General features: G+C 43.7%; 1 protein-coding gene across 3 annotated transcripts; it reads right to left on the reverse strand.

Moving 5' to 3' along the window:
• Nucleotides 1–422: 422 nt before the first annotated feature.
• On the reverse strand, nucleotides 423–25,697 carry mtss1la (MTSS I-BAR domain containing 2a). Of its 3 annotated transcripts, XM_067589198.1 has the most exons (15): nucleotides 25,004–25,697; nucleotides 21,891–21,952; nucleotides 21,716–21,789; nucleotides 9,104–9,188; nucleotides 8,868–8,959; nucleotides 8,695–8,769; nucleotides 6,898–7,055; nucleotides 6,641–6,748; nucleotides 5,914–6,011; nucleotides 4,154–4,286; nucleotides 3,387–3,461; nucleotides 3,006–3,161; nucleotides 2,473–2,649; nucleotides 2,152–2,317; nucleotides 423–1,882 (listed from the first exon to the last, which is right to left on the reverse strand). In XM_067589198.1, exons 1-15 carry the CDS (start codon nucleotides 25,070–25,072, stop codon nucleotides 1,089–1,091), a joined length of 2,322 nt encoding a protein of 773 aa, XP_067445299.1. In that variant the 5' UTR covers nucleotides 25,073–25,697; the 3' UTR covers nucleotides 423–1,088. The 3 variants fall into 3 exon arrangements, with proteins under 3 accessions (XP_067445299.1, XP_067445300.1, XP_067445301.1); XM_067589199.1 differs by lacking the exon at nucleotides 3,006–3,161 and having other exon boundaries at nucleotides 25,004–25,690; XM_067589200.1 differs by lacking the exons at nucleotides 3,006–3,161; nucleotides 3,387–3,461 and having other exon boundaries at nucleotides 25,004–25,693.
• Between the last annotated feature and the right edge of the window lie 381 nt (nucleotides 25,698–26,078).

Consider the following 26,078-nt stretch of genomic DNA (forward strand, 5'->3'; position numbering starts at 1 on the left):
AAAGTTAAAGTGAACCAAGCATAAAATTATAGAGGAAAAGAATGATAGACAGTTAAAAAGTTTGAAATTGAATTTCTGATAAAACTACAGCGCACAGACCCCTGGACAATTAAGATTACTGTACAGAACTAATAATAAAATACTGATACTTTTAACTGCGGTGTAAAATCTGAAATCTGAAGGAAATGAAATTCTAATAAAAAAAAATGTTCAAAAAGTCTAAAGTGGGGCAGTAAATTCAGAAATAAAACTTCAAAAGGCTGGTCGAAGCCCATTTTAGATGCTGTTAATAATATTGTTTATAACTGTTAGTGCAGCACTGTAAGGTAAGCTGTATGTCAGCATTGTCAGACGAACAGATATGAACATAGAGTTTTGTATTTAATTATAAAGACATGACATTTTCTGACAAAGACAAACCATTTAACAGTAAAAAGCCTGTTTAATTGCAGAATATATTGACAGTACAGTACAGCAATAAAAACACTGCCATATTGCTCCTATTTTACATGACTTACACAGCTGCTGCTCAGCTTATGAAACAAAAACAGTAATACGGTACTTGTACAGTAATGATGAGAAACACAACATACAGACAGGCTCACAGAGCACTTTCCACACCCATTACTTTCCACTGACAGGTGGCTTGTTAATTAAGAAATGCACAATATTATAATAATCATAAGAGCAAGAACAGAGACACAGAGCAATCGATCCCTACGGTAGTGATTTGTAATCACTGGGTCTAAAAAGGGACAAACTGGGCTGAAACAACTGGTCACAAAGGGAGCAGAGATGCACAGCCACAAAGCCCACAGACAAAAACAAAACAAAAAAGAAGAATTAAAAACCAAAAAATATGGATTACTTTGTACGTACGCAATACATACATGACATGAAATGACTTGACGTTGTCCATAGTCACTCATTACTCTGTCAACTGGCCTTCATTCACCACATGTTACATCCTCTTTGTTACTTGTGCCTTAGTTCATGTATTACATGAGTGCTGTTGCATTTCTCTACAAAGCTTCAGTTTGTAAATAAGGGCACCACAGCTGCTTCTTCACAGCTTTCTTCTCCCTCAGCTACCGCAGGATCCTGGGAGCCGACCTGTCGTCAGTCAAAGTCTTGCGGAGCCTCACCCCCCGGCGTATAGACACCAGCATATCCACTCCCTCCTGGGCCGCAGAAGACAGCTCCTGTGGCACACACTGAGCCCCATCCCCTGGCAGTGAGCTGGGGAAGGGGAACTGACCCTCACCGAGGGCATGGGCGCTGGCTGCCAGCTCTCCTATCTTCTCCACCAGGCTGTGGCGGTTGGCAGCAAGCAGAGGGTCCTCCTCAGCACTGTGGGTGGCCATGCCGGGGGCCTGCTGGGCATAAACAGTCCTGTCCGCCCCTCCGTCTCCACAGCCCCAAGCTGTGTCAGGGAGGCTCATTCGCTTCGGAGAAGCCCTCATGTAGTCACTAGCAGACAGGTCATCGCCGTACAGAAACTCCTCGCTGCCCGCACGGTGCTGAGACGGGCTGGCGTACCCTGGAGAGTCTGGCACTGTGGGGGTTTTAACTGGCACAATGGGGGGCCGAATTGGAATGGGACCAGATGTGGATGGCGTGCGTCTCACCCCAGTTTTGGAGGATGGTGTTCGGCGAATGGTGGCCGTCCCCGAGGTAATTGCTCCTGAGCTGCTTCCCCCAGCACCGTTTGGAGTTTTACCTGCAGGCAGACCTGCTGTGCTGGCAGGTCTCTTGGTTTGGATCATGCGCCGGTAGCTCTGAGCAATGTTACTGTGGCGTGGGATGGTGGAGGACTTGTCAAAGTCTGCCTGCCCTTCACTGTCAGCATCCCCATTGAGAGAGTAGCACTCATAATCAGAACCTAGAGGAAACAATACATCATGATTATCCATAAAGAATACTGAAAACAGCAATGAGTGATTTTTGCAGCTGTTCATCTAAATAACATAATAATTCACAGTAATCACTGCAGGCAATGAGTAATGCACTTTCCAAATCCCAGGGCAGAGATTATCATAAAAAGTACATGGAAAAACAACAGAGAACACAAAGTCATATTTAAAAAATTAACAAAGATATTCTTAACATGTATATGTAAGTCATGGCGGGCTGTTATCGGGGAAGTGTTACCTTGTGAGGGTATGGTGTCCTCAGAGCAGGAGGGTGTGTTGGTTTGGGTGCTGTAGCCGCTGGAGTACTGCAGGGAGTCTCTGCTGCTTTTCTGCTGCTCCATACTGAGGCCTCTGGTCAGAACCATAGCCAGGGTACTGGCTGCTGGAGAGAGTGGCTCTCCATGCTGAAGCATACACACACACACATAGGAATATAAGCAGGTAGGAAATCCATAAAGATTAGCACACATTTACATATGCAATTCACCACACTACTATTCTCGAGGCATATGAATTTATATACTGTCATTTAGATTTTTATTCCCAGAGGACTCCTTACCTTGGCTCCTATGGTTCCTGGGCCGATTCTTCCTCTGTGTGAATCATCCGGTTGCATCCCAGAATACCCAAGTGGACTGGGCGGAGCTTCCAGTTCTCTCATCTTATCCACAGACTCCCTCCTACGCTGCAGAGTGCTCGCCAACGACGGCTCACAGGAACTTGATTTGGCCCAGTCCTGCAGCAGAAGTTGCAACAATGAGACCCACTTCCAACAGTCTACCTCCAGCGGCTGCCATCCAACAGCCGCACAGTCTTCCATTAACACGTGGAGGCTGCCAATTTGGCTCATGAACTGGTTAGATGCTGAGGTAGATACAATAGGCTATGACAGTGCTGTTAAATGATTGGGCCATCTCAGTTTAGCGCATCTTTTGTGAGGAAAGATTGGGAAAAAAATTGAGCTTGATGAGCAACAGCGTGGTGATTGTGAGGTTAATCTATACACTGATTAATGTGCAACGCAAGAACAAAAAGAAGCAAAGAAGCAACAACAGAGAAAACCCAAAAGTAAAATTGCAAATGAAAACAAACCTTCCAGCTAGGAACCTTTGATGTGGGTGAGGGGGTGTTGGATCCAGGGGAGTGGTTAAATGTGGGGGACGCAGGAAGTATGACAGAGAGAGGCCTGATGGTGCCAGTGTGAGAGAAAGCAGGGCGGAAGGTGCCGAAGGATGAGCATGAGCCAAACTGCGGAACGGACAGACAAGTCTGAGTCAGAGTGCTCAACATCTATGAATAGTAGTCCACGTCAAACCGCACTGCAGCTGTCAAGAAGAGCCCATAGGCCTCTTTAAGCTATAGATAACAATGACTGAAATGCACTGCACATCGTGTATGTGTGTGTGCGCATGTCAGTGGGTGAGTGTGTGCCCAGTTAACCAAGTAGATTGGTGAGATGCATGCAGTACTAACCGCTGTGGGAGAGTTGCACTCGCTGACAGACTGGCAGGTTTCTGAAGCCTCAGAGGAGGCTGAGCTTGTTGATTTCTGGGAAAGGGAAGAATGAATAAAACAGCGGAGGGGAAGAGGAAATTGAAAGATAGAGGTAGGTGTGAGAGATGAAAGGTGCATAGGAAGAGGGTGAGAGTTGGAGAAGAGTGTTGATGAGCTTTAGGAGGAGGTAGTTTCCTCTCTGAGGGCATCTATAGACCACATCCTAGATCGAAAATAAAATAGCCTGTAAGATCATTTATTCAGAAAAGAACATTGCAACAGCTGGTGCGCTGGTGTGCCGCTGAGTGTGCTGTGTGCTCTGCAATCTGTTCAGACTATGAGAGGCTGAATAACTTCATCAGTCTGGTGGGATAAAAATCCAACATTCGCAACTGATAAAGCTTTGTTGCAGCAGCTGATATAAAAACAAAGAGCTCTGTCTGAGTTTGGCAATCGAGCTTTTATAGAGACTATTGTGTTTGAAATGCAAACGTGAAAAAAAAAAATTATATCCCTCCCAGACTGGGGGCGCCAGACGGGAAGGGATTGTTTTTGAAAAAGAGAGAATTATAGTAGATCTGCTGTGACAAGCGGTGTTGCTGTTGTGTCCATCTGCCCTGCAGCATTACCTCCTGAGGAATATCTGGAGCTAACAAGTCTGCTTTATTCCTGTTTTTGCTGTGATAAAATCACTATTTGTGTCCTGATCAAAGATAAGACTTTAGTATTATGGCTGAGACTGCTACCTGGCTAGTGATGTCAGAGGGCATGGGCGATGGAGGCTTAGAGTGGGTGTTGGCATCCTGGGAGACAAAGCCAGAGTCGTGGGAGGAGACGCTGCTGAGCCGATGGGCTCCTGCAGAGGGCATCTGGAGAAGGCTGTTGACAGGATATCACACATCAGTAACTCAACATATGCATTCATAGTTTAGGATTGTGATCGTTGACGTTTTTATTCCCTTATTTTGTTCTGAAGCTTGTTTTGGGAGGAATAGGATGTAGGCCATGTCACAAAAAGCTATATTAAAAATTGATCACGAAAAGCTATGAACATGACGGCAGTGTTGTGTGAAAATTCTAAATGATGTCACTCTTCTAATTTTGGTGCCTCAAAAAGCATTTGAAAATTAACACCTCTTTGGTTTTTCTTTTCCCTTGTACGTTAACAGTCGTTTTTGTGATTTTTGACTCTTTTTTTCTTACATCTCCTGATCTATCATCCTCACTCGGTGTCACTTTTCTTTGTCACCCACGCATTTCAGAAACATGCAACTTGGGTTTCTCACCTTCCGTCTGTACTGCTCTCACACTCCTCCTCCTCCCCCTCCTCCCCCTCTGGAATTTATCTGAAGTTATCATTTCTCCTTAATCCTCATAGTCTTGGGAAAGAGGGTATGGAGGAATTCCAAATTAAATAACCTTAAATGATTTATGACTAGACACTATCCTTTTCACCTTTTTAGAAGCACTCAGTAAGATAGTTTTCCTTTTCCACATAACCACCAAGACCTTGGCCTCTTTATCACATTTTTCTTTTCGGTATATTGCTACTGTAGTCATTTCAAGTTTTTAGCCACAACTGAATCATTGAATGCTCCTCCATAAGATGAAACACTTCTATGACCTTCAGGTTATCAAAAATCTTTTACAGATCCAGTAGACAAACTAAAAAACGCACAGCAGTCAAGCTGAAACCAAGGTTGTCTCTCTTGGTTAAGAAATATAGGAGATATAAGCTTTTCATGGGCACGTCTTATTTTACCCCAACGACCATCACGCTAACTGTTATTTACAACCTAAATCTGCATTGATCCGCATGTAGCAGTCATACATGTTGTGAATTATGCAGTGAGTAAATGTAGAAAACTAAAAATAGACTGCAGTGTTAATTGGTAAAAATATCACTAACGCTAAAACAAGGTGATAACTTGTGATGACACGGTGCCTTATTCCTCTAATTTAACATTCCCAGTGTAGATTTGTAAATAAGAGCTTTATTGTTTCTTGACCTAGAACACACCTTTGACTGACATAATTATTACTGTTATGCATATGGATATGTGTATTTTGATTCCCGTGTAGGCTTGTGGCTTTTAGGCCATAATGTTTGACAGCTTTGGACCTAAAACAGGCTGTAAAAAGCTTGAGAAATGCAAATCTGCCAAGAGCAAAAAGCTGAGAGGCTGGCAAGATACTACTGCATGTTGGATGTCAACGGTAGCAAGGCTATGTGGTGAAAGATGGGGGTCACCTGTATGTTCATCTGCCTATGAAAGCCTTTAAATGTTTAATTTCTTTGCTACTGTGTTAATGAGCTTGTTCACATTAAGACGGTACGTGTGTGCTTAGTCAGCTAAATAAAAAAAACACTGTCAACACATCTGACACAGCACACAAAAAACATCTTAATGTACGATCAGCACATTGCAGTACTGAACACACTAAACAAAGTGCAGTGAGTGCAAGTGTGTACGTGTGTGTGTGTATGTGTGTGTGTGGGCCATACCTGCACATACTGCTCTTCCTGGAGCTGGTGCTGCTGGGGGAGGAAGGAGGAGTCTGGTAGGACCAGCTATAGTCAGAGCCTTTCAAGTCCCGGATCACCTGTGACAACACAGAATAACATGGTGATGATACAGTGGCAGCAATAAACATCAGCAACAATGCTTTTAAACAAGATTCGGACTGACAAGTGGAAAGAAAAAAACATGTAATGGAATAAATTATAATAAATTACTATTAATTACATATTTATCAAGCTGTGCTGACAGACACATGAAGGGATAAATGAATTAGTTTTGAAATTAATCAGGTTCACGTTGTGTCGAGATTGTAATAAGAAGGATAATACGAGCAGAAGGAAATACATTTTCATTTGTAGAAAAAGGACAAATAATTTACTAAAACAACAGGGCACTGTAGTTTGTAGCAAACATTACTCAAACAGGAATAAAAGTGTATTTGTCAGGGACTATTTTCAGTGGTGGACTGATACACATTTGGTTACAGGATCAATTCACTGCTGATTTTGGTCTTTTCATGGCATTGGTTGATAAATAATAAAATTTATACACATCGCCTACAACCTGACTTATACTTTAACAGCCTTGGACTGAAGTCACTCAGGGTAGATCTGATTGTGATCCAAACAACCTGACCAGCTCTGGGCATGTCAGATAATAAGTTCACCAGGAGCATTAGCAGAAATATTTTAAGTATTACACATATGTTACCTGCTCACTGGCTGGAGGAAGTTTGTGTGGGTCTTCAGTCAGCACAGTGAGGTCATCAACAATGGCCTGTAAATGTGTTATCTCTCCCAGCATGGCAATCTCTACATTCTGGCAGGAAAGGAAAAAAAAAAACAGATGGATTGAATTTAACAACTACCACATGAAGCAGAGAAAGCAAGTTCAAACACGTTTTTACTTCATTAAAATTTCCACAAAATCTTTTCTCTTTGGGTGCACAAACTTTGAATGTTCCTCACCACCACTGGCTGCAGCAGGTTGATGAATGTACAATAGCGCCCTCTCTCTTCCAGGAGGGCTCTGCGCACTGCCTGCTTCTCAGTCTCCTCCATCAGCAGGTACAAGTCACTGACATCCTGCATGGCGCTGTCCAGCTGGGGGCGCAGGTTACCCCGGCCTATGTGACGCATAAAGCGAGGGTGCAGAGACACAGAGGAGAGGAGGGAGGATGGAATGAGGGAGGACAGAGATGAGGAGAGTTGAGTAAAGAGAGGCGAGAGAGGAAGAGTGGAGGAGGAATGAAAAGAGATTGGAAGTTGGAGGGGAGGGTGATAATTGAGTGTAAGGAAGAAGGAGAGAGAGTAAAAAAATGAGAGATGATTGGAACACACAATGATAAACTGCTTGTGTACTAAAGGTCAACGCACTGACAAACATTACACTCAAATGGTTCATGTACGTAGGAATGAGAGGACAATGAAGTTGATGTAAAGCAACTGGTGGTGACTTGAAGACCCTGAAATGGATGTGATTAGACAAACACTTCTGTACAGAATGCCAAGAGTCATTAAAGGCTACGTACCACAGCGACTCAATGATAGATGAATGACGGCAAAAAAGAATGAAGAATGAAAGAAGGATGCGATGAAGATGACCACTGAAATGCCACATTCCTTTTTACTCTTATTTGATGATTAACACAGACACATACTGCCAGTTTAGTACAGTATATCATAGCATTTTTGGTTCAGTCTAAAGTAAGTACCTCACAACTTGAAAATGTATGAAAGGAATAAAGGTGTGGGTGGATTCAAATGTGTCTTTTGCTATGTTGTTTGGATCAAAATCGTCATAGCAGCGTGTTAGTTGTCTGTAGCAGACAACACACTATTCATTTGACTTACAACTTTCTCTATGTTCAACCTATATCATTTTAATTGAACAGTCTCTCAGTGCACCTGCACACAATAAGGCACTAATTAAACGAGGAGTCCCATAAGGATCTTACAGCTTTCCAATTACAATGTCCTTAACACTTAGCAGTCATCATGGAGCCACGTCAGTTCATGTTGCAGAAAAGCTATTATTATTTAAGAGTGAAAGACTGCTTTATTGAGGAGCTGCCAAAAAACTGGCGGTAATTTACATTACTGAATGGCATTTATAAAACAGGAATAGACTAACCGTGAAGTCTGGGTTTAACCAAAAATACTAAGACAATATGTGTTTTCTTTGACTGGCAGTGTGACTTGAGGTTGATAATGATGCCTTTGTAAACAGGGCAAAGCACAGCAGACATACCTAGAAGCTCTACAGCCAGAAGAAAGAGCCAGAAAGAAATAGAGGAGAGGTTGCAGGAACAGGCAGGGGGAGGAGAGAGACAGAAGAACAGGCAGTGTTAGCTGTATCAAATCAGGGCACGTTGCGTGTTTGACTAGCCTGTGCCACTGGTGTGCAGTAAGTCCTGTGAGAAAATAGGAGTTTAATTACATCCAGCAGCAGGGGCTAATGCAAGCACAGCCAGGAAAGAAGATCATTTCTTTGATTTATAAGGTAGAAGCTGACAAATCATCCAAAGCTGGAAGGGAGCCTTTGAAATTGTGCCAGGCATTTTGATTTAATTGAGTTGTTGTTTCATATCTTCACTCTAGATGGCGCCATTTCAATCTGAGTCACTGGTACAGACAAGGGACCAGCAGCCAAGAGCACTTCATTATCATTACATCAGTCCTGACATCTCAATAAAGTTGTGTGTGGTGTTTTATTGCAGATCAATCAATCAACAATTTCTTGTCACTGAGGACAGTTCTACTCACCTTTTCTTGCTTTTTTCTGAAGTTTTATGGTATCTAACGACTTCCTTTTGATCTCCTGGCGAGACCGCTTGTATTCTGTGGAGATCAAGTCAGAACCAAAGATGCATCAGTTTCTGTCTAATTTATATTGCTCACAAACGGGTATTTAAAATTTGTGGTTTCTCGCTGTTCACCTTTGGCATGATCCTTGTCCAACTGGTTAGCTGTCTTCTTCCATTCCTCTATCCTGTCCTGGAGCGGCGTAACCAGGCCTTCCATGAGAACACTAGAGACAAGGAGAGAGTCAGAGAATGAGAGGCATAACAAACAGTTTTATTTCCACGGCACTAAAACACTCAGTGAAGAGCGGCAGGATGAGAGGAAGGTCAGCAAAGATGGGACCTGTGGGAGGGACCGAGGTGACACTTACTTGGTGAAGTGGCGTAATTTTGTCTCAATGCTGCGGTGTCGCATACACATCCTTGTCAGAGCTGAGCCGATGTCCCTGGTGGCACCTTGATAAGACAATAGGAAAAAAACAAACAAATTGTCACCTGTGATATAAAAGCTTGGCATTATAAATCACATATATCAATTTTGATCTTCTAAGAGGATATATAACACACATCAGGAGAGCATTTTGAAAGATCTAATTCTCTCCTGATCTTTTTTTTCCCCTGCTGGAGGGGAGTTTCCTGCTGTAGCCACTAGGTGGACAAGTGGAGATTGTAAAAATCAGAGACCATAAATGTCACATTTGTTTGGGGGAAAGCAAATGTGACACAGTTCCTGAGAACTTAACACTGGACTCCCTCCCTCTTGACAAAAACAAGCATTTTTCCCTTTGACATTTCAAGATTGCATGCATGATTCCCACAGCAGTGTAAATAACAGCTTGTGTGAGCTGGTTACTGTACTTTTCCTCTCTACCCAAGTGTAATTAAATGGGGTCTTAAACCCTAAAGCCCAGGCTGGCCCACTGTCTCACTGATGGTTCACAGGCCGGTGTAATATGTGGCAGCACTGATCCTGTTGTAATCTGGGCCACATAGGGCTAATCTGAGGGTCTCTTGCACACACACACACATATACAAACTCAAACACAGGGGGAGAGAGAGAGAGAATGATAGAGGACATCTCTCAGCAGCAACCAGGCCTCAGAGTCGAGGCATTTGTGTTCATGAATGATTGTTGAAGCGCGTGTGCACAGGTCCTGTACAAATGCGCATGTGTGTGTGTGTGTGTGTGTGGACAGGTGGTGTGATTTACCAACCCCCCCCCCCAGCCTTTCCAAAGTTCTCACCCCCTCTATCCTGGAGGAAAAAGGAGGGAACCCTGTAAGGGGATATCCCTCTATTCTTCCCTGCTGGCTCTGCCTTTCCTGTTCTCTCTGTTTCCTAAACACCATTCATGCAGGGCGGACAGAGAGAGAAAGAGAAACTGGCTCTAACCTTCACTGCAAAAAAAAAAAAAAAAACAGGCAGAGAGAAACACACGACTAATATAGCAGACCTGAAATCAGACACTATGTAAGGAATGCTCCAGATGGTTGTCCGCTGAGATCTGTGCTCTTTTCCAGTTATCACAAAAAGAAACTGGGTTACTGTCTCCAATGTCACGTCACACCGTGAGACAAAGATTGTCTCACTGCACGGTGCACCCCTTTGGCTGTCAACCTCAGTGACTTCTGCACCAGTTCAAAGACGGATCTGGACTCCATCTCGCAGAGACATTTTCGTCGGGCAGATGTGGTATAACTTGAGTGTGTTTGTGTGTTGGGGAGAGGAAGTGTCGGCATTGCTTTTCTAGGTGACTGAGAGAGAGAGAGAGAAAGAGAGAGAGAGAGAGGGGAGGGTTAGAGGAGAAAGGTCATCCAGCTGTATCGCACAAAGGCGTTACAAACACCAGCAGGAAGTGATTGAGCTAACATGTGGAACCTACTATGTGCTGTGTTCTTGCTATTTATAGCAGAAGGGGCGTCCGTCATTAAAGCACTAGTGTTGAGTATCTGTCATATAAAAGCCTTTTTTTCACACTGGTTCAGTGCTTTGTAAAGCCAAGTGCACTGGAGAAATACTGACTCTAACATGGAAAAATACAGACAGACACGCAGGACACGTGCGCTCAGGTTTATGCATCTCTCCGTTCTGCCTTGCTCCTCTTAAAAGCATTACAAGAGGTGCCCACAGCTGTGAATCAGCTCTCGCAGGGTGAGCGTGCAGGATGGAGGGAGACCGAAGGAGAGTTGGAGGGAGAGAGAGGGAGTACCGTAATGTGGGCCTTTTTTATCTCTTTAACAGACCTTCTCAATGTCACTGTCAGCCAGCTAGAGCCCCCGACCCCCACCTCCTTGTCCCATCCACACCTGCCAATTTCTCTTCCTCTCACTCCTATCCCCTCCTGTCTCCTACCCTCCTCCCAGAGGGGGATCAGCTGACAGCTACATCCTGGGGAGGTCCAGAGGCTTCCTGCCCATGTCCAAGAGCCCTGCTGGCCTCTGGCCTCGACCGGATGGACAGGGACAGAATGAATCGCTCCCACAGCGCCCTGCATGCACACAGGCATGTGACAAACATAGACAAGCAGGGAGGGGGGTTTAGGTTAACAAAAGATTTGTCGATTTAAAAATAAATCTAGAAATGAAATACGTCGATCAATCTCTCTAGATCTATTGATACTTGACTTTGTTGCAGCTTGGAACCTGGCTACAAGTGTGTAGAAGCTGGGAAAGTTATTATAGTGCAGAGTTGGACCCCTGGGGTTTGAGGGGGAGCAGGGTCGACCTCATAGCAGACACCCACACGTGCATGAATGAAGCAAAACACAGACCAGAGTAGAAGAGAGACGTTATGCAACTAGTCATATATCTTAGGACATGGAGCTAACAATTGGGAGCAAGTCAGCAGCGCAGCAATGTGTGGTTCATTATAACAGCGCTGCTGTGCATGTCGCTGACGCTGCTGGCGCCTGGTTCGATATATATATGCATGCCTAACATAAATATAAATTGCCACCAGATCTGCTCTGCATTTTGACAAGTACATGGGATTGTTGGTGGGAAGGTCGAGCCCCCTCTCTTGAGTTTTGGTGGGAACCTTAAGCTCCAGTATCCAGGACCAGTGCAGTGTGGTCTAAGCGTTCAGTGAGTGGTTCCATCCAGAGCTCTGGTTCTGATTAACTCCCCTGACTCCTTGGGGAAGGCGGAGCGTTTTAATAGGCATGCTTTATAGGGGGCTCTCCTGCCAGGAGCCGGGAGCCAGGAGCTAAACTGCCACGGGCCTCGTTCCCCAATGTCTTCAACATGGGAGCTTAGCTTAACTATCTCTGATGCTGAAAGAGTTTAGCATCTAAACGCTGCTGCTCCACTCAGGTTTCATTTGCGCTCAGACTACCGAGCGCTCAGATGACTACCGAGTGAGATTCAGCTGGAGTTCGACTCGTGCATTGCAAGCGGTTTCCAAGCTGAATCCAGTTCTGCCGCTAAAGTTGCTGAGTCGAATGGGTGCTCCCTCTCTCTCTGCTTCCTGTGTCAATAAAGCATGTTTATGTGGGCTGTAGAGTGAAAAGGTACAGAACATCCTCACGGTTACACTTCCAGGAATATTAAGTCCCTTTTTCTTTTTTACTAAGCTCTCACACAGCCGCCGCTGAGCTGAGGAAATTCCATCATCCGTGAGACAACAGTAATTCCTCACGTTGGCACCTTGGCCGCGGAGCTGACTGCGGCTGGCACAGACAGTTAAGCCTCCTGCCTTTACCCTTCCTCACCCCTTTTAAGTGCTGCAGAATGTGAACTGGCAGGGACACAGCAGAGGCCACTGATGGATGAAAGGAGCTGCAGGATGAGAAGGGAGGAGAGGGGAGGATGAAAGAGGGTACACACTGCCGAGGTGCTGGCTGGGTTCGGCCAGTCAGGGGGCAGAGGAAGTGTAAGCTGGCTGCTGCAGGTGCAACAGGCACTGCCAGGAAAAAAAACCTCTCACATAAGGCCCAGGAAATATATGTGTGATAACTGAAGAGTAACAGCACGAAAATAAGTGTGAAACATTAGTTCTCCATCATTAAAATCCTCGTGCAGTGTGTGTGTTCATCTCCTAAAACATCATGCAAACATTTTTCGGTGAAGAAAAGAAACAAAAAAGGAGAATGAGGATGAACTGCTTTGATTTTGTCAGCTTGACTGGTCTCATTTAGTTACCAGCTGAGCAAATACACAGCTGAGATTTTTTTGAATTCAAAACCTGACGAAATATTGTACATGCACGCATCTTCAAACGTTGGCTTCAAAGCACAGCTGGGGTTCTGATGGTTTAGCTCAGTGGTAGCAGTCAGTGTTATAAATAAAGCAGCATCCCTTGTGTCTGCTGGTTAGGGAGCGCTAGCTTCTGATGCAGGGAAGAGTGGTGGATAAAACAGCCGTGTGCGGACATTGTGGAAAGAGTAGAGCGCTGCTGTACGCCTGCAGCAAGAGAGTTACATATCTGACTCAAGTTACATAAATTGTGGATGACAGACACAGGCAGCATGTGAGTGTTTCAAGACACTCTCCAGAAACTCTCTAATCTAAAATGTGGGGATACTCACATTTTGAAAGAGCCCGACTTGAAAAAAGAAGCATTTCATAAGACTCTTTGTTTGTGATTGTAACACCAAGTAAAAGTCTGTTTCAGTCAGTTTGGATGTAAATATTTTATTAGCTGAAAATATATGATAAATGTTAGATTTGGATGCATAGATTGGGTCTAATATTGTGTACCAGTGTTTAAGGAGGGGGGTTTTATAATGAAATTACTTTGTTTGAAACAGACCATCAACGCTGTCAGTGTTTGTATCCTGTGCCTTCAATAAGATTCAAAATCCATTTTTTCCAGTGCATTTGACAAAAATGTACTTTATGTAGCACTGGAAATGACTTTTAATCAGGTTGAATACTGTGCGCAGAAAATTCTGACTCAAAAACCAAATGTGTTGACTGGCTTTACTTCCTCATTGTTTTGGGTCCCACATAATAATTGCAAGGTCAGCCTTTTTTTCCCCTTTTGGGTATTTTTCTCTTTTTTTTCTGACCATATTAAAACCTGATATGTAGAACTGTACTGACGTGGTAACCCTGACCTTTGCAACAAACTGGACTTTGAAGCATTATTATTGCACCAAATAAATAAATATTGTGTGCTTTATATGTTATATGGGCTATGCATGAACAAATGATTAATAAAAAATAAATAAATGTAACTTTTGTTTGCAGAAAAAAACTCCACGTACAGAAATCCGAATAGACTTATTTTGGATTGAGGAGGATCAGTGCTGCACAAACAGTATTGTCAATATCAATCAAAGCTATAGAACTTATGAACATTCTTCATATTTAACTATGTTTTCCTGCTGAGGTCTCTCAAACAGAAGTCATATATAATTTTGTGCAGTGAACTTCTGTCAGTTAAAATCATGTTCATAAGCAACTCTCTTAAAATTAGGAAGAGTCATTAAGTATCGAGGTGATAAAACAATATACAATTTCATGAATATGCACATATGTAGAGCTGCAACTTCTTGATTAATCATTCATTCTACAAAATGTCAGAATGTAGTGCAAACTGCAAATCACAATTTCCAGCGCCTGAGGCAGGATCTTCATATAGCTTATTTTTGACTAACCAGCAATCTGACACCCACAGATGTTCAATAAATAATAATATAAAACAGAACAAAGCCACAAATACTCACATCTAAAAGGCTAGAACCTGCAAATGAGATATTTTTGCTTGATAAATGACTTTAACAATGAATCCATTCTCATTGTTCCTCTTGATTGGCTAAAAAGATAAATCAACAAATCTTTTCAGCACTGAAGGAGTGTGAGTAAGTTTGTGAGTGATCTTGTGCTATATGTGCTGTGTGTCTATAGTAGAAATCAAAACAGCATTCAAAGCCCTGTGTGTCACTTCCTTACATGTGGAATGTCTCCTCTTACTAGCAGCAACATTAATGAAAGGCAGAGGAAACAGCCTCGAGATCAATTGTTTTAGTCATACGCACACACACAGATTCAAACACACTCATCCCATTGTTGTCTGGCCAAACAGCACGCACACCAAGTTTCACCTCATGACCAAAAACACCCCAAGACGCAGACAAGCCTCAGTGTGTCCTAATGTGGTTGTAAACATGTTCTGGAGCACATTAAGACGGGACCGAAGGAGGAGGAGGAGAATACTGAGGAAGTGATATTTACTGTTGGAATAGCCTCTAGTTCAGGGACATGAATGCTGCTAAAAATAAATGCCGCCCCTTGTCCAGATGTGCTTCTCATTGGAGATGAAAAAGGTGGACGGGGGGAAAAAAACAAAAAGAAAATGCGTAGGAGAGAAGCACTGTATTGTGCAATAAATGGAAAGAGCAGAGGATCAACAGGGAATTGTCACCTCATCCAGGGACATTTAAAGCTAAAAGGTGGAGCCTTTATGAAATGGAAATGAGCCCAGATGTATCCAAACTCCAAATACAAGGAGAGGGAGACAGACGATGAGGCAGCAGTCTGTAAAGAACTCAGTCTGTAAAGAACTCAGAGCCAGTTCAATCAGTTGACTCAAGTTGTCCTGCTTTACACCCTTTGCAATAAGGCTGCCTTTATCTCAGCCGACAATGTTCTGCCCACTCTCTTGCTCTGCTCATTTGCAAACAATGCTGACACCACTGCTGGAGCTGCTGCTGCTCATATAGCATTTCATCCCCGCCTCCACTTGTAGCCTGAGTCTTTAGTTACCCCGGGGGGACTTTTATTATCGTCACTCCCTGTTATCCTAGGCGCTGAGCTTAGACATCAAATAGTCTGTACATACTTTATATTCACATTATGATAGATGTGATCCATGTGAGTTGGCTGACTGATATTTTTTAAAACTCTTCATAACCCTCATAAAATACAACCAAATTCTAGAACTTATCTGTCAACCTGCCACCTCAATTTTAAATAATAACGTAACCAGCTTAACCAGACATAAATCCTATTTTTTCATACTTATTTATTCTGACCACAATACCTTCAACTGCTTCTATACAGAACCAGAGTGAAAAGGTATTAGTGTCTATTTGGCCTTGTGAGTCTACACTGCAGAAGCCCTGCTAACGTTTGGGTTAGCAGGAAGTTGAGGGATCACCAGTGTTATTACAGACATTTCACTAAAAATCAAAAATGTCAGTCTTGGTTGTGGTGCTTGGGGGAAAGTCAGTGAATCACTATAGTCAGTGGGATTCATCCTCTGGAGGTAAAGTCTGTAAAAAAACAAACAAACAAACAAATACATGACATACATTTGTTCAGATATGTCAGTTGGAACCAAAGTGGGTGGACCAACCAACCAACCAACCAACCAACCAACCAACCAACCAACCGACAGACAGACAAATAGACAGACAGACAGACATTGCTAAAAATAAAAGATTTTGGTCACAATCTACCAGTGCAGTGGCAACACACACATAAAAAAACAAAACAGAGTCATGCTTTGAATAATCATGAGCAATATGACCAGTGAACTTCCATTCTCAGCAAATGTCTCCAACTGTTTTCAATCAGATGATTGAAACTATGCATGTATTCCTTTCTTCCCTCTTTTAATGTCCTCCCTTACATTCCTCTATCAGAGTCTATCTCGTGTGTATTTCCCCTCCCTTCTCCAGCTCCCTTCCACGCAGAGTTCGTGTTCAGGATATAGCTGAACACAGTGTTCCCCTCCAGTCTCATGTTTGTCTTCTTAGTTTGGTATTCGCCCTCAGAATGAAAATTAGACTGAGCCAATAGATTTGTTTTTTCTCTCCTGTTATTATTCCCCTTTTCGTCTGTTCCTCACATCGTTCTTCCAGCCCCTTCACCCTCTACTTTCTGCATGTGGTCATTATGCTGGCTGGAAAACATTAATTTGTGGGGCAACCGCATTGGATTTTGTGGTTGAAGCCCATAAACCCCAGAGAAAGACACATGGGGAAGGTAGGTTAGACAGCTGAATGAGAAATAAGAGGCTCTTGTCAATACTTTATGTGACCTTATGGCTTGAGGTCATGAAATACCTGAAGAGCCTAGCGTACAATAAGCAGTAATGGTACAGCAGAGGGGGTAAAAACACATCAGCTAGTGAATTCATCAAAGTGACAGCATGTACATGTCCAAGCTAAAAAAAATCTAAATCCATAAGCTCATTTTATGAAGTCAAACCTGCATAAGATGCAGATCTAACATCCCTGTTCTGGTACAACACAGGCTCATATTAGGCTTGAACATGGCATGTCAAGCTTGATGGATGTCGGCGGTGGTCACATGGTCACACTCTCATTATTTGACATGTCTTTAAAAATAGCTGCGGTGCTGGGATAGCGCAGAGGACAGTAATCCCCTGATCTCACTCTGCACTAGGCCACGGCCGCATCTCGTCCATGCCAGGCTGTCCAGATGGCAGGTAGGGATATCCATCCCATCTGCCAACCCAGAGAAGCACAGCAGCCAAGCAGATTACTGCTTCGCTGACACACTGATCTACTAGCATACCTCCACTGAATGTGGACTGTATGAGTGAGTGAGAAAGAAAGAACATAACGGGAGAGTGAGCGTCGGCTCGCATTGACCCACTGGAACATTTTGTCTGTGTGTGTGTAATGGTGTGTACACTCTACTGGCTCTGGCACACAGATGTAAAAATGGAATCTGAGGGCTTTGTATTGAACACAAACTTGCAATGCCTCGCTGTCTGGCCGGTGATCCCAGAGTGTGAATTTTTTAAAGCTGGGGGTGGCTGATCAGGAAGGGAAGAGAAGGCAGTCTATGTCTGTGTGTTACAGAGTGGGGCTAAGAGGATTAGCTAAACGCCTCTGCCTAGCCTGGATACCCAGAGCTGTGGAAATCCCACTGAAACCACAACCCCCACCCTATCCAACCCACCCCTCCGCCAGGCTCACCTCACTCTCTGAAAAATATGGAGCCTGTATCTCATACCCTGATGGACCATTAGCCTCGGACTACCGGCCCTTTGACCTCCATCTAATTCGACCATGTCCAAAAATGGAAAAAAATGAAGTCAACCTTCCACAGAAACACGTCATCCAACCTAGCAACAACAAAAAACACCAAACACAGAGAACACTATTCTCAAGATCTGTTCTCCAGATCAATCTAGCCCTCTTACACCACACAACAATTTAATGTGAATGGCAAAAATGGTCCAGACAACACACCAAAAACCATTAGGTTGACCAATCTAACAATAAAACCCTGCGGAGAGCTGCAGGGGCCTCAGACTAAGTCCCAGGAAAGATAGGTGTTAAAACATGAAACAGTTATCTTTAAAAAAAAAAAAAAAAAAAAAAAAAAGGCTAAATTCTCCAAATACATTCATCCAATATTGACTTTGTGGTTTGCAGACCTTTATTGAACCCAGATGAGAGCAGGCAGTTCATAGAGTCAGACGTGCCTTTAGACATATAGATCCATCAACACAACATAGAACAGCTTAGAGAAACAGCGCTGTCAGACACGGTGCCAAAACGCCTGGCAGCCGACTGCTCCAGCTGCTTCATAAAACACAGACGCTGACGCCATGACGGTGACCATAAACTAAAAATGGACTACACAGGCAAGAGGATGCAGTGAACATGAACGCATGCCGGGGCAGTTTGACATATGAACGCATCGAGACAGAGAGGAGTTTGTACGGAAGTGCAAAGTTAGCTCAAATACAGGTATTATTGGTATGAACAGCTCCTCTCCAAAAAAAAAAAAAAAAAAAGGAATACGAGAGTCAATAGACGGGAAATCATAAAATCCTCCTTCACACACTGTCCTCTCTCCCTGGATTGCTGAATCTGTCACGAAGCTCTGAATGAGGGGAAATGTTGCTTTCCTTGGCAGGCAAATGCGTACAGTCTGGAGAGTGTGTGAGAGTTAAAGGGGTGACGGGTCGAGTGTGTCAAAGGTAGATTAAAGGAAGTAGAAGAGCAACGCGATGAAACCTCCAGCTGTGCCAGCAGCTGCAGCTCGTCCCCGAACACGAGAGGGGAATCGGGGTGACAGCGATGACGGCCAACAGTTCACTGCCGAAGGCCTGCCCCCTGTGGTGCAATCAGCCCTATATGGCTGTGCAGACGCTGAGACAAACATGTCCTGTGCAGACAGACAGACCCGCACACACATATGAAGTCAGACAGACAGAAGGAGAGGGAGAGAAACAGCAACAGAGACAGAAAAAGGGACTTACTATACAAGATGTTGAGCAAGTAATCCCTGAATTCTATTTATCCGTTTCCTGTGAGTTAGTAAATTTGCAACCAAGCGGCTGCCGATATATATATGACTATTGCAGCTGCCAGAAGAGCAAGATTTTCCTAAACTACTGTATGCCTGTGGAGTCTGCAACCTGGGGTTCAAAGGTTATCCCAGTCCACCAAGAGCCAGCTCCAGTAAATATCGACATTCCTCCAGCCAAATTAATTGCTGGGGTTCAGAGCACAGGAGGGCTAACACGGCTCCCAGAGGACAAAGGGGATGTAAATAGTTTGCTGGTTAAGGGTGCATAAAAATTGATCTCTTTTAGACCCCTTGAAATAATTGCTGACTGGAGTTTAATAAACAAATCCAGCTAAGAGCAAATATGTTGCTTATTCTGGTCCATTAAATTTGTGTCAGATTAAAATGGGCTAAACCTTTATATCATCAAATCATTTTCTACTACAACACTCAACCAGAGTGATACACAGAGCAGTTCTGTACACACAGCTTAATTTTTGACAATGCTTTAAGAGAATTACGCAAGTCCACTTAACAGATCATAATAATTTCACTTGTTAAAAAATGTCAAATGCCACAAAATCCCGGAGCCCATCGCTTATTTTGTATCACCAACAGTCAAACAAGACTAAGAGTCTACAGCCATGCTAACAGCTCTTTGAGGCCGTGCTTTGAGCAAAATGCTAATGTTAGCATGGCAACACATTCACAAATACAAGGATAACATTGCTGCATCATTGTTTAGCAGGCATAATGTATACGGTCACCATTAATTGTCACATTTGCTAATTGGCACTAAATGCAAATAGTAGCTGAGGCTGATGTGAATGTCATTGGTTTTGCAGGTAATTGGTCATAAACCAAAAGTACTGCACAAATTTTTGATCTTATGATGGCGCTAGAGGAAAAGTCAAGGGATCACAAAAGTTATTCACATTCATCCTCTGGAGACCATTAATATCTGTACAAGAGATATCTTACTATGTACTGTGGTTAATACTGCAAACCGTTTCCATTACTGTCATTACTGTGTTTATCACTGTTTTCAGAGTGAAGTGATCAGCAATGTTCAGGATTGATTTTTTGGCTCTTTCACAGTTATTAACACCCAGAACATGCATAGAATCATTGAGAAAGCGGCAACTAAAGTTTAAACAACCAATCCATGGAGCCATGCCGCTAGCATAGCAGTTTTCGATTTACCATCTTCTAAATAGATAAAAGCAGAAAAACTTCACATTTGAGATGTTGAAACCATCAAATGTTTTAATTTTTTTATATGATAGAATCATCATTTGATTTTCTGCCCATTAACTACTCAGTACTAGTGTAAACCATGTTTCATTAGTTCCTCTTTAATTGCTACAAAGTCTCTCATCACATAGCATTTACTGCATCACTCATACAGTCTGTGGCCTGAGGGCATTAATCCTAAAGTTAATGTCCCTGAGAGAAGAGCAGAAGAGTGTGTGGGCGTATGAGTGACACACTTATAGGGATTTTATGCATCTATAGCTATAAAACCCATCTCGCCCTTCTCTCTCATCTCTTTCTCTCTGCCCCATGTATCATTTTGATGTTTTCCCTTTTTTTACTGCAGATACAAGTTTGCTTTGAAGTCCTGCCCTGCCCTGGTCTATACCTCTGTTTTATTGAAACAGGCTGCCAGCTGCTAGCAGGTTGACCCTAGTGTACCTTGCTTCATCTTGCAGAACTCATGTGCACTCACATGAGGAATCATTTAAGGTAACTTGGTGTGTTCCCTTAGCAATAAACTCCACTGTTACTGGAGAGACTATGAAGACTGGTGACAATGTGTGAACACTGTTGAAGAGGTGCCTCTTTAGTTATTTTCTCCAGCAGCAAGTGGACAGTAAGGGGCTTCTACAGCAAACTGTTTAAAAGCATGTTGGCATGTGACCTGTAAGGTCAGGTGGCCGGCTACCAGCTGTCACTCTTTGAATATGTATGTGTGCAAGCTCGCATGCTTCTACGCTTGTGCGATTGTGTTTGTGCATGTATCAGGAGCCTTTGCAAGCTCGTCTGTATTTGCGATCTTTTTTTTTTTTTTTTTTTTTGACCTACATACTGCTGTCGACGATCAACTCCACAGAAATCTGTGTGTGTTAATCAGCTGCCTCTCTGGCCAGCCTGTCTGCTGCCGCTAGCAGGGTGACAAAGCAGATCAGCAGACCTCATTAAGACCAAAGAAACAATAAGCTCAGATTTTCACTTCTCTGAGCTGCCTCCCCCCAGAGCCCCCCCCACCCCCTAACCCCCACTCTGGCCATCTTAAGAGTGTCTTTAGGGGCCAAGTGAAGTGAAGTATTGTCACACCGCTTGTTTTCTTAGATTCAATTTGTGTAGCAAATTTCATTTCTAATGTGAAAAAAAGCTTTATTTATTCATTTTCTATGGATTGTTGTAGTTGCAAGAACAACACCAACTTGTCCTTCAATATATGCTGCAACACCAAGCTCCAAACAAACTCCAAGTGCAAGTAATAGTGTATGTGTGGCTGCAGTGGGAATAAAACCACTCTTTTATGGTGCTATAGCTCAACCATAAAAACACCTCAAAGTAAGTGATTTATTTAGGACAAAAATATTTAGTGTGCAGCATCCCATGAAAACAACAAATCGATTTGCTCAACAACAAAAAAAAAGGTGGCAAATGTTATTTTTCTGCCTTTTTTCCCCACCAGCTCTTTCAGACAGCGACCCCACAGTGAGTGGATTTGAATGAATTGGAAAACACCCCTCTTACCTCTTGAGTTGGTCGCCATGTCTGCCACCTTCTGAAAGGCATCTAGAAAGGCCACTGCAGCAAGAATTGTGGTCCTGAAAATATATTGGCATATATGTTCACTGCACCATGATTGCACAAAAGAGTCTGCAAATATTGCACAAGAATTTATTCATGGAGGTTAACCAGTCCTCACCTGAGTTGAGAGTGCAGTTTTGTGGCCTTGGCACTGAAGTCTTCCCACACAGGGTAAGAGCTCTGATAAAAGAAAGGAAAAGAAATGAGTCAAACAAACATCTTGCCAAGGACATTTTAGTGAACAGGCCTCTTAAATACACACCCACACAGTGTATGTGTGGACATGTGAGAAGACTTCACGTTCTCTCCCACAGGATAAAATCTGGTAAAACTTGATACAATTTTAATTGTCAGCTTTGTTTGCAGTAAATGCTTTTACTTCTTACTTCATAATGACGAATAATAATAATATCCAGAATGAAAGGTTCTAAAAAAAAATCAAAGAGAGGTGGCTTTTCACCCTGGGGTTAGAAACAGGTAAGTGTCTGTGCTCTGACTTGTCTTTAAAAAAGGTCAGCATCATTTCTCAGGATACAATTACATTGTTATTGTCCTCAATGTTCTCTTGTGCGTTGCTGTGAGCTGGTATTTATGCATGTCTGTAATACATGCATGATCTACGTAAGCTCTCATATCATGAGTGTTTATGTGCACCGGGCAGGTAGTATGGCTGGTCTTTGAAAAATCTGTGTTAGATTTACCCCAGGATCATCACACATTGCCTTGAGCTACAAGAGCAAAAGCCAAACATAAAACACATTCAAGGCTAGATCCCATTAGAGCAAGAGCTTGAGCCCCAGAGAAAAGAGAGGAAGGGCATAACCCCTATGTGGCTCTTTGATGGAGAGGAGCCAAAAAGAGGCCACACATCCTGACTATATATAGTCTGCATGCAATCTGGAAACAGTCTCGCTCTTCATCACTTTTGGTATAACCTTGATTCTGGCAATGAGAGTGTTTTAACTCCCAGCTTTGGGGTCTTCTGTCAGACAGAGCCTTTGTAAGTGATTTAGGAGCTATCATCCCTAACAAAAATGTTTGCCGTGAACCTCCCAGCCTCACTGTCTGCACTTGACTCCAACAGGTGTCTAATTAGCTTGTGTAGCCTGTGACTCCCATGGGCAGGAGGGATGCGCTGCCAAGACAGCTGAAGGAGGAGGGTAAGGAAGCGAGCAAAGGGAGAGGGAGGGGGGGGGGCTACATGCAGAGCATCAGGGGGGGGACACACACTTTTCTCTCTTCATCCACACCCAGCAGCTCCAGGGGAGGTGAGGAGGGACGAAGAGAGGCGGAGGGAAGAAGGAAAGAAAGGCTCTTTCTCCCACGCTTCGGTATTCACTGGAGGGTGAGGTCAAAACTACCATCCTCGGAGCTGGTAGGCAGTGTTGCTCAAGGACAATTTTAGGGGTGGTTGCTTTCCCACACGCACAGGCTTGAAATCAACATCCCCCATCTCTCTGTGCTTCTCAAATCTATTGCTGATCTAATTCCTGATTGCTGATCTAATCCAGCTGAATCATTTAATGTCTTCTCACCCTCTAACTCCTCCTCTACCACCTCCAACTCTTTTTTTTCTTTTCCTGTAGCTGCATCAGACAGTTATATAACCAACAGGTGCTGCTAGTATAAAAGACAATTTGTCTGTATAGGCTATTACAACGTTTTACATTCTCAAAATCCGCTGTATGTTTATGCTGTAGGTAAGTGTAACGTTATTCCCTTGTATGTACACAATCAGCGAGATCAGCACAGGAAAGCCGTGCTGCTGTGTTGCTCCCGGGGGGTAAAGCTGGTCTGACAGGCTTGCGTGGCCCAGCCAGGCGGCAGGAATGAGGTCAGATGTCTGTCTCAGACAGTGGACATCGACACTGTGCTGACTAAGGGCTTCAGCCTCATTCATCTGCGCTGCTTATCAATACACAGACTGCCTCTTTCTGAGAGCCCCTGTCTCTCTCTCTCTCTCTCTTTGGGCCTGGCATGATCCCAGCACAAAAGGAAATGTATGAAACCAAACCGCCTCTGCCAGTAGCTGAGAGCTGATTTCATCGGAGCCTGATAAACGAGGGTCCATAAATAGTCTGTCCAAAGGCACCATGTTCCTGCCAGTCAGAGATCAATAAGAAATCTGTTAGGTTGAAAGTGGCGCCTGATGCCTGACTTATTCCCTCGCTGTTGTTAACACTTTTGAGCATGAACGTAACAGACAATGAGAAGACTGAGAGCTGTCTCCAAGCCTGATGAATACGTTCACACTTTCCATCTGTTGTCGTGAACAACAACAGACCACCCTGGTTCAACTTCCTTGACTTGACCCCTCCCCCAACACACACACACACACACACACACACTTGCATGAGTGTGATAGATAATGGGAGGCAAAATATATCCATCTTAAGAAAATATTTTAAACTTATATGGAGAGGTGAAGAATGTGTCTTTGTTCACGTTTTGTATGAACAAGATGGAACACAAGTCAAGTCAGTTACTAAGGTTCAAACGTGTATTGAACTACATGCTGCTCAAGAAGAGATTTCCTGCCACAAGCCCAAACATCAGGAAACACAATCAATAACCTTTCATGCCTGTTCCTGTCCAGGAGGCTGAGGCGATGGAGGCAGTGATTTTCTTTCAGAGCATCCTTCCATGCCTGACATTTAATCTAGAAAACCTCTGCAGGAGGGATAAAGGAGGAACAGTTGTTTGGGGTCAGCAGGCACCCAAGAACATGTGTAGCCTGCTGTGATAACTGCACAAAATCTAAATTATCTTACAGTTTTGCTTGCTGTTTCTCTTTCTTCTCCCCATCTTCTGCTATTCAAAATTAACTGCAACACTTCATTGAACTGACTAATTGAGTCTAAAGATGATGAGGTTAAGTTTTGACCCCTGGACCAAACACACGAAGTCACTCCAGTGTAACAAAATAAACATTGCTCTTAAACATTGCTCTTCTTATACTTACACGCAAGCAGTTATTGTAAGATACACACATTGACACATTGGCTAAAGTATTGTTAAATGTAACCGGTGCTTGACAGACCTGCTGCACATTATGCAAATAACACAAAGGGAAACATGTTTCATCCCACAATTTGTCCTGCAGCGGTGTTTCCAGTGGGGGAGGACCCGGTGAAAGAGACAAAGGCAGTAAAAATATGTGTGTGATCAGCCACCGTGCAACCACAAAGGTCAAATAATGTCCCTGTCCACTTTAATTTACATGTATGTTACCTTCATGTCGTTCACGATGGCCTGGAATAATCCACCCAGCGCTCCACACTCCTTCTCCACAGACTCCATGGTGTCAAAACAAAATAAAAAAAAAAAGACTCGTAGAAAGACAAAAATCAGATGAGATATCCGACCGCTGAAGCCTTTTCAAACATCAGACATCAGAGATCCTTGTTTTGATCATCCGCCCTTCGTTGTCCTTTCCTACAACAACGCAACCAGCAGCGGAGAGGACGCGAAGCCGCAAAGCCCACAGCCAGCAGCCTGCGGAGCGCACAGACAAAAAGAAATGTGCTGCTCGATGGCACCGGGGGCTGCTGCTGCTGCTGCTGCTGCTGCTGCTCGCTCCGCCGCTACTCGCCTCTCGGACGCACAAGAGGGATGGAGCCGGAGCGCGCGATGGCCGGGTGAGCTACAGCCGGAAAACGTGGAGGGCACATGCACTGTGGGTCCTCATGATCACCGCGTTAAGTCAAACACAAATAACCGAGAGATCACAGTTCTTGGGAGGAGGAGGGCAGGAGGAGGAGGAGGAGGAGAGAAAGAGGAGGAGGAGGGGGCACCACGGGAGTCGGGATCGGTCGCAGGTCTCAGGCGCGGGGACGCGCTCCGTTGTTAGCGGTGGAGCAGATGTCGCGGAGCCGGAGTCTCCCGTAATACGATCCATGGGAATGGAAAAGGGGCTGGTCAAGGCTTCTGTTTTTTTTTTTTTTTCTTCACATATAGTGGGTGAGGAGGAGGGGACAAGGAGGAACACCCTCCTCCACCCCTCCCCTCCTTTCCTCCACCCACATGCATACAAAAGTGAAGCCCTGTCCTCCCATTGAACAATTCACAGAGATGCAAAGGAGGATTTCCTCTGTTTCTTCTGTGTATTCACACACGCGTCTGTTAATGATCATTTGCGCCTCTCCAAGCGGATCTTATTCTTTACAGGAAACAGTACCAGTTGGGCCATGAGCACCACACTTTGCATTAGTTAATCTCCTGACTCAACATGACAAAAGACACAAAATGTTTGCTAATTCAAATCTTAAATGAGTCCCCAGGACTTAAAGGAATAATTCGACATTTT

Source organism: Thunnus thynnus, chromosome 5 (genome assembly GCF_963924715.1).
Source record: "Thunnus thynnus chromosome 5, fThuThy2.1, whole genome shotgun sequence".
In the NCBI taxonomy this organism is placed as follows: Eukaryota; Metazoa; Chordata; class Actinopteri; order Scombriformes; family Scombridae; genus Thunnus; species Thunnus thynnus.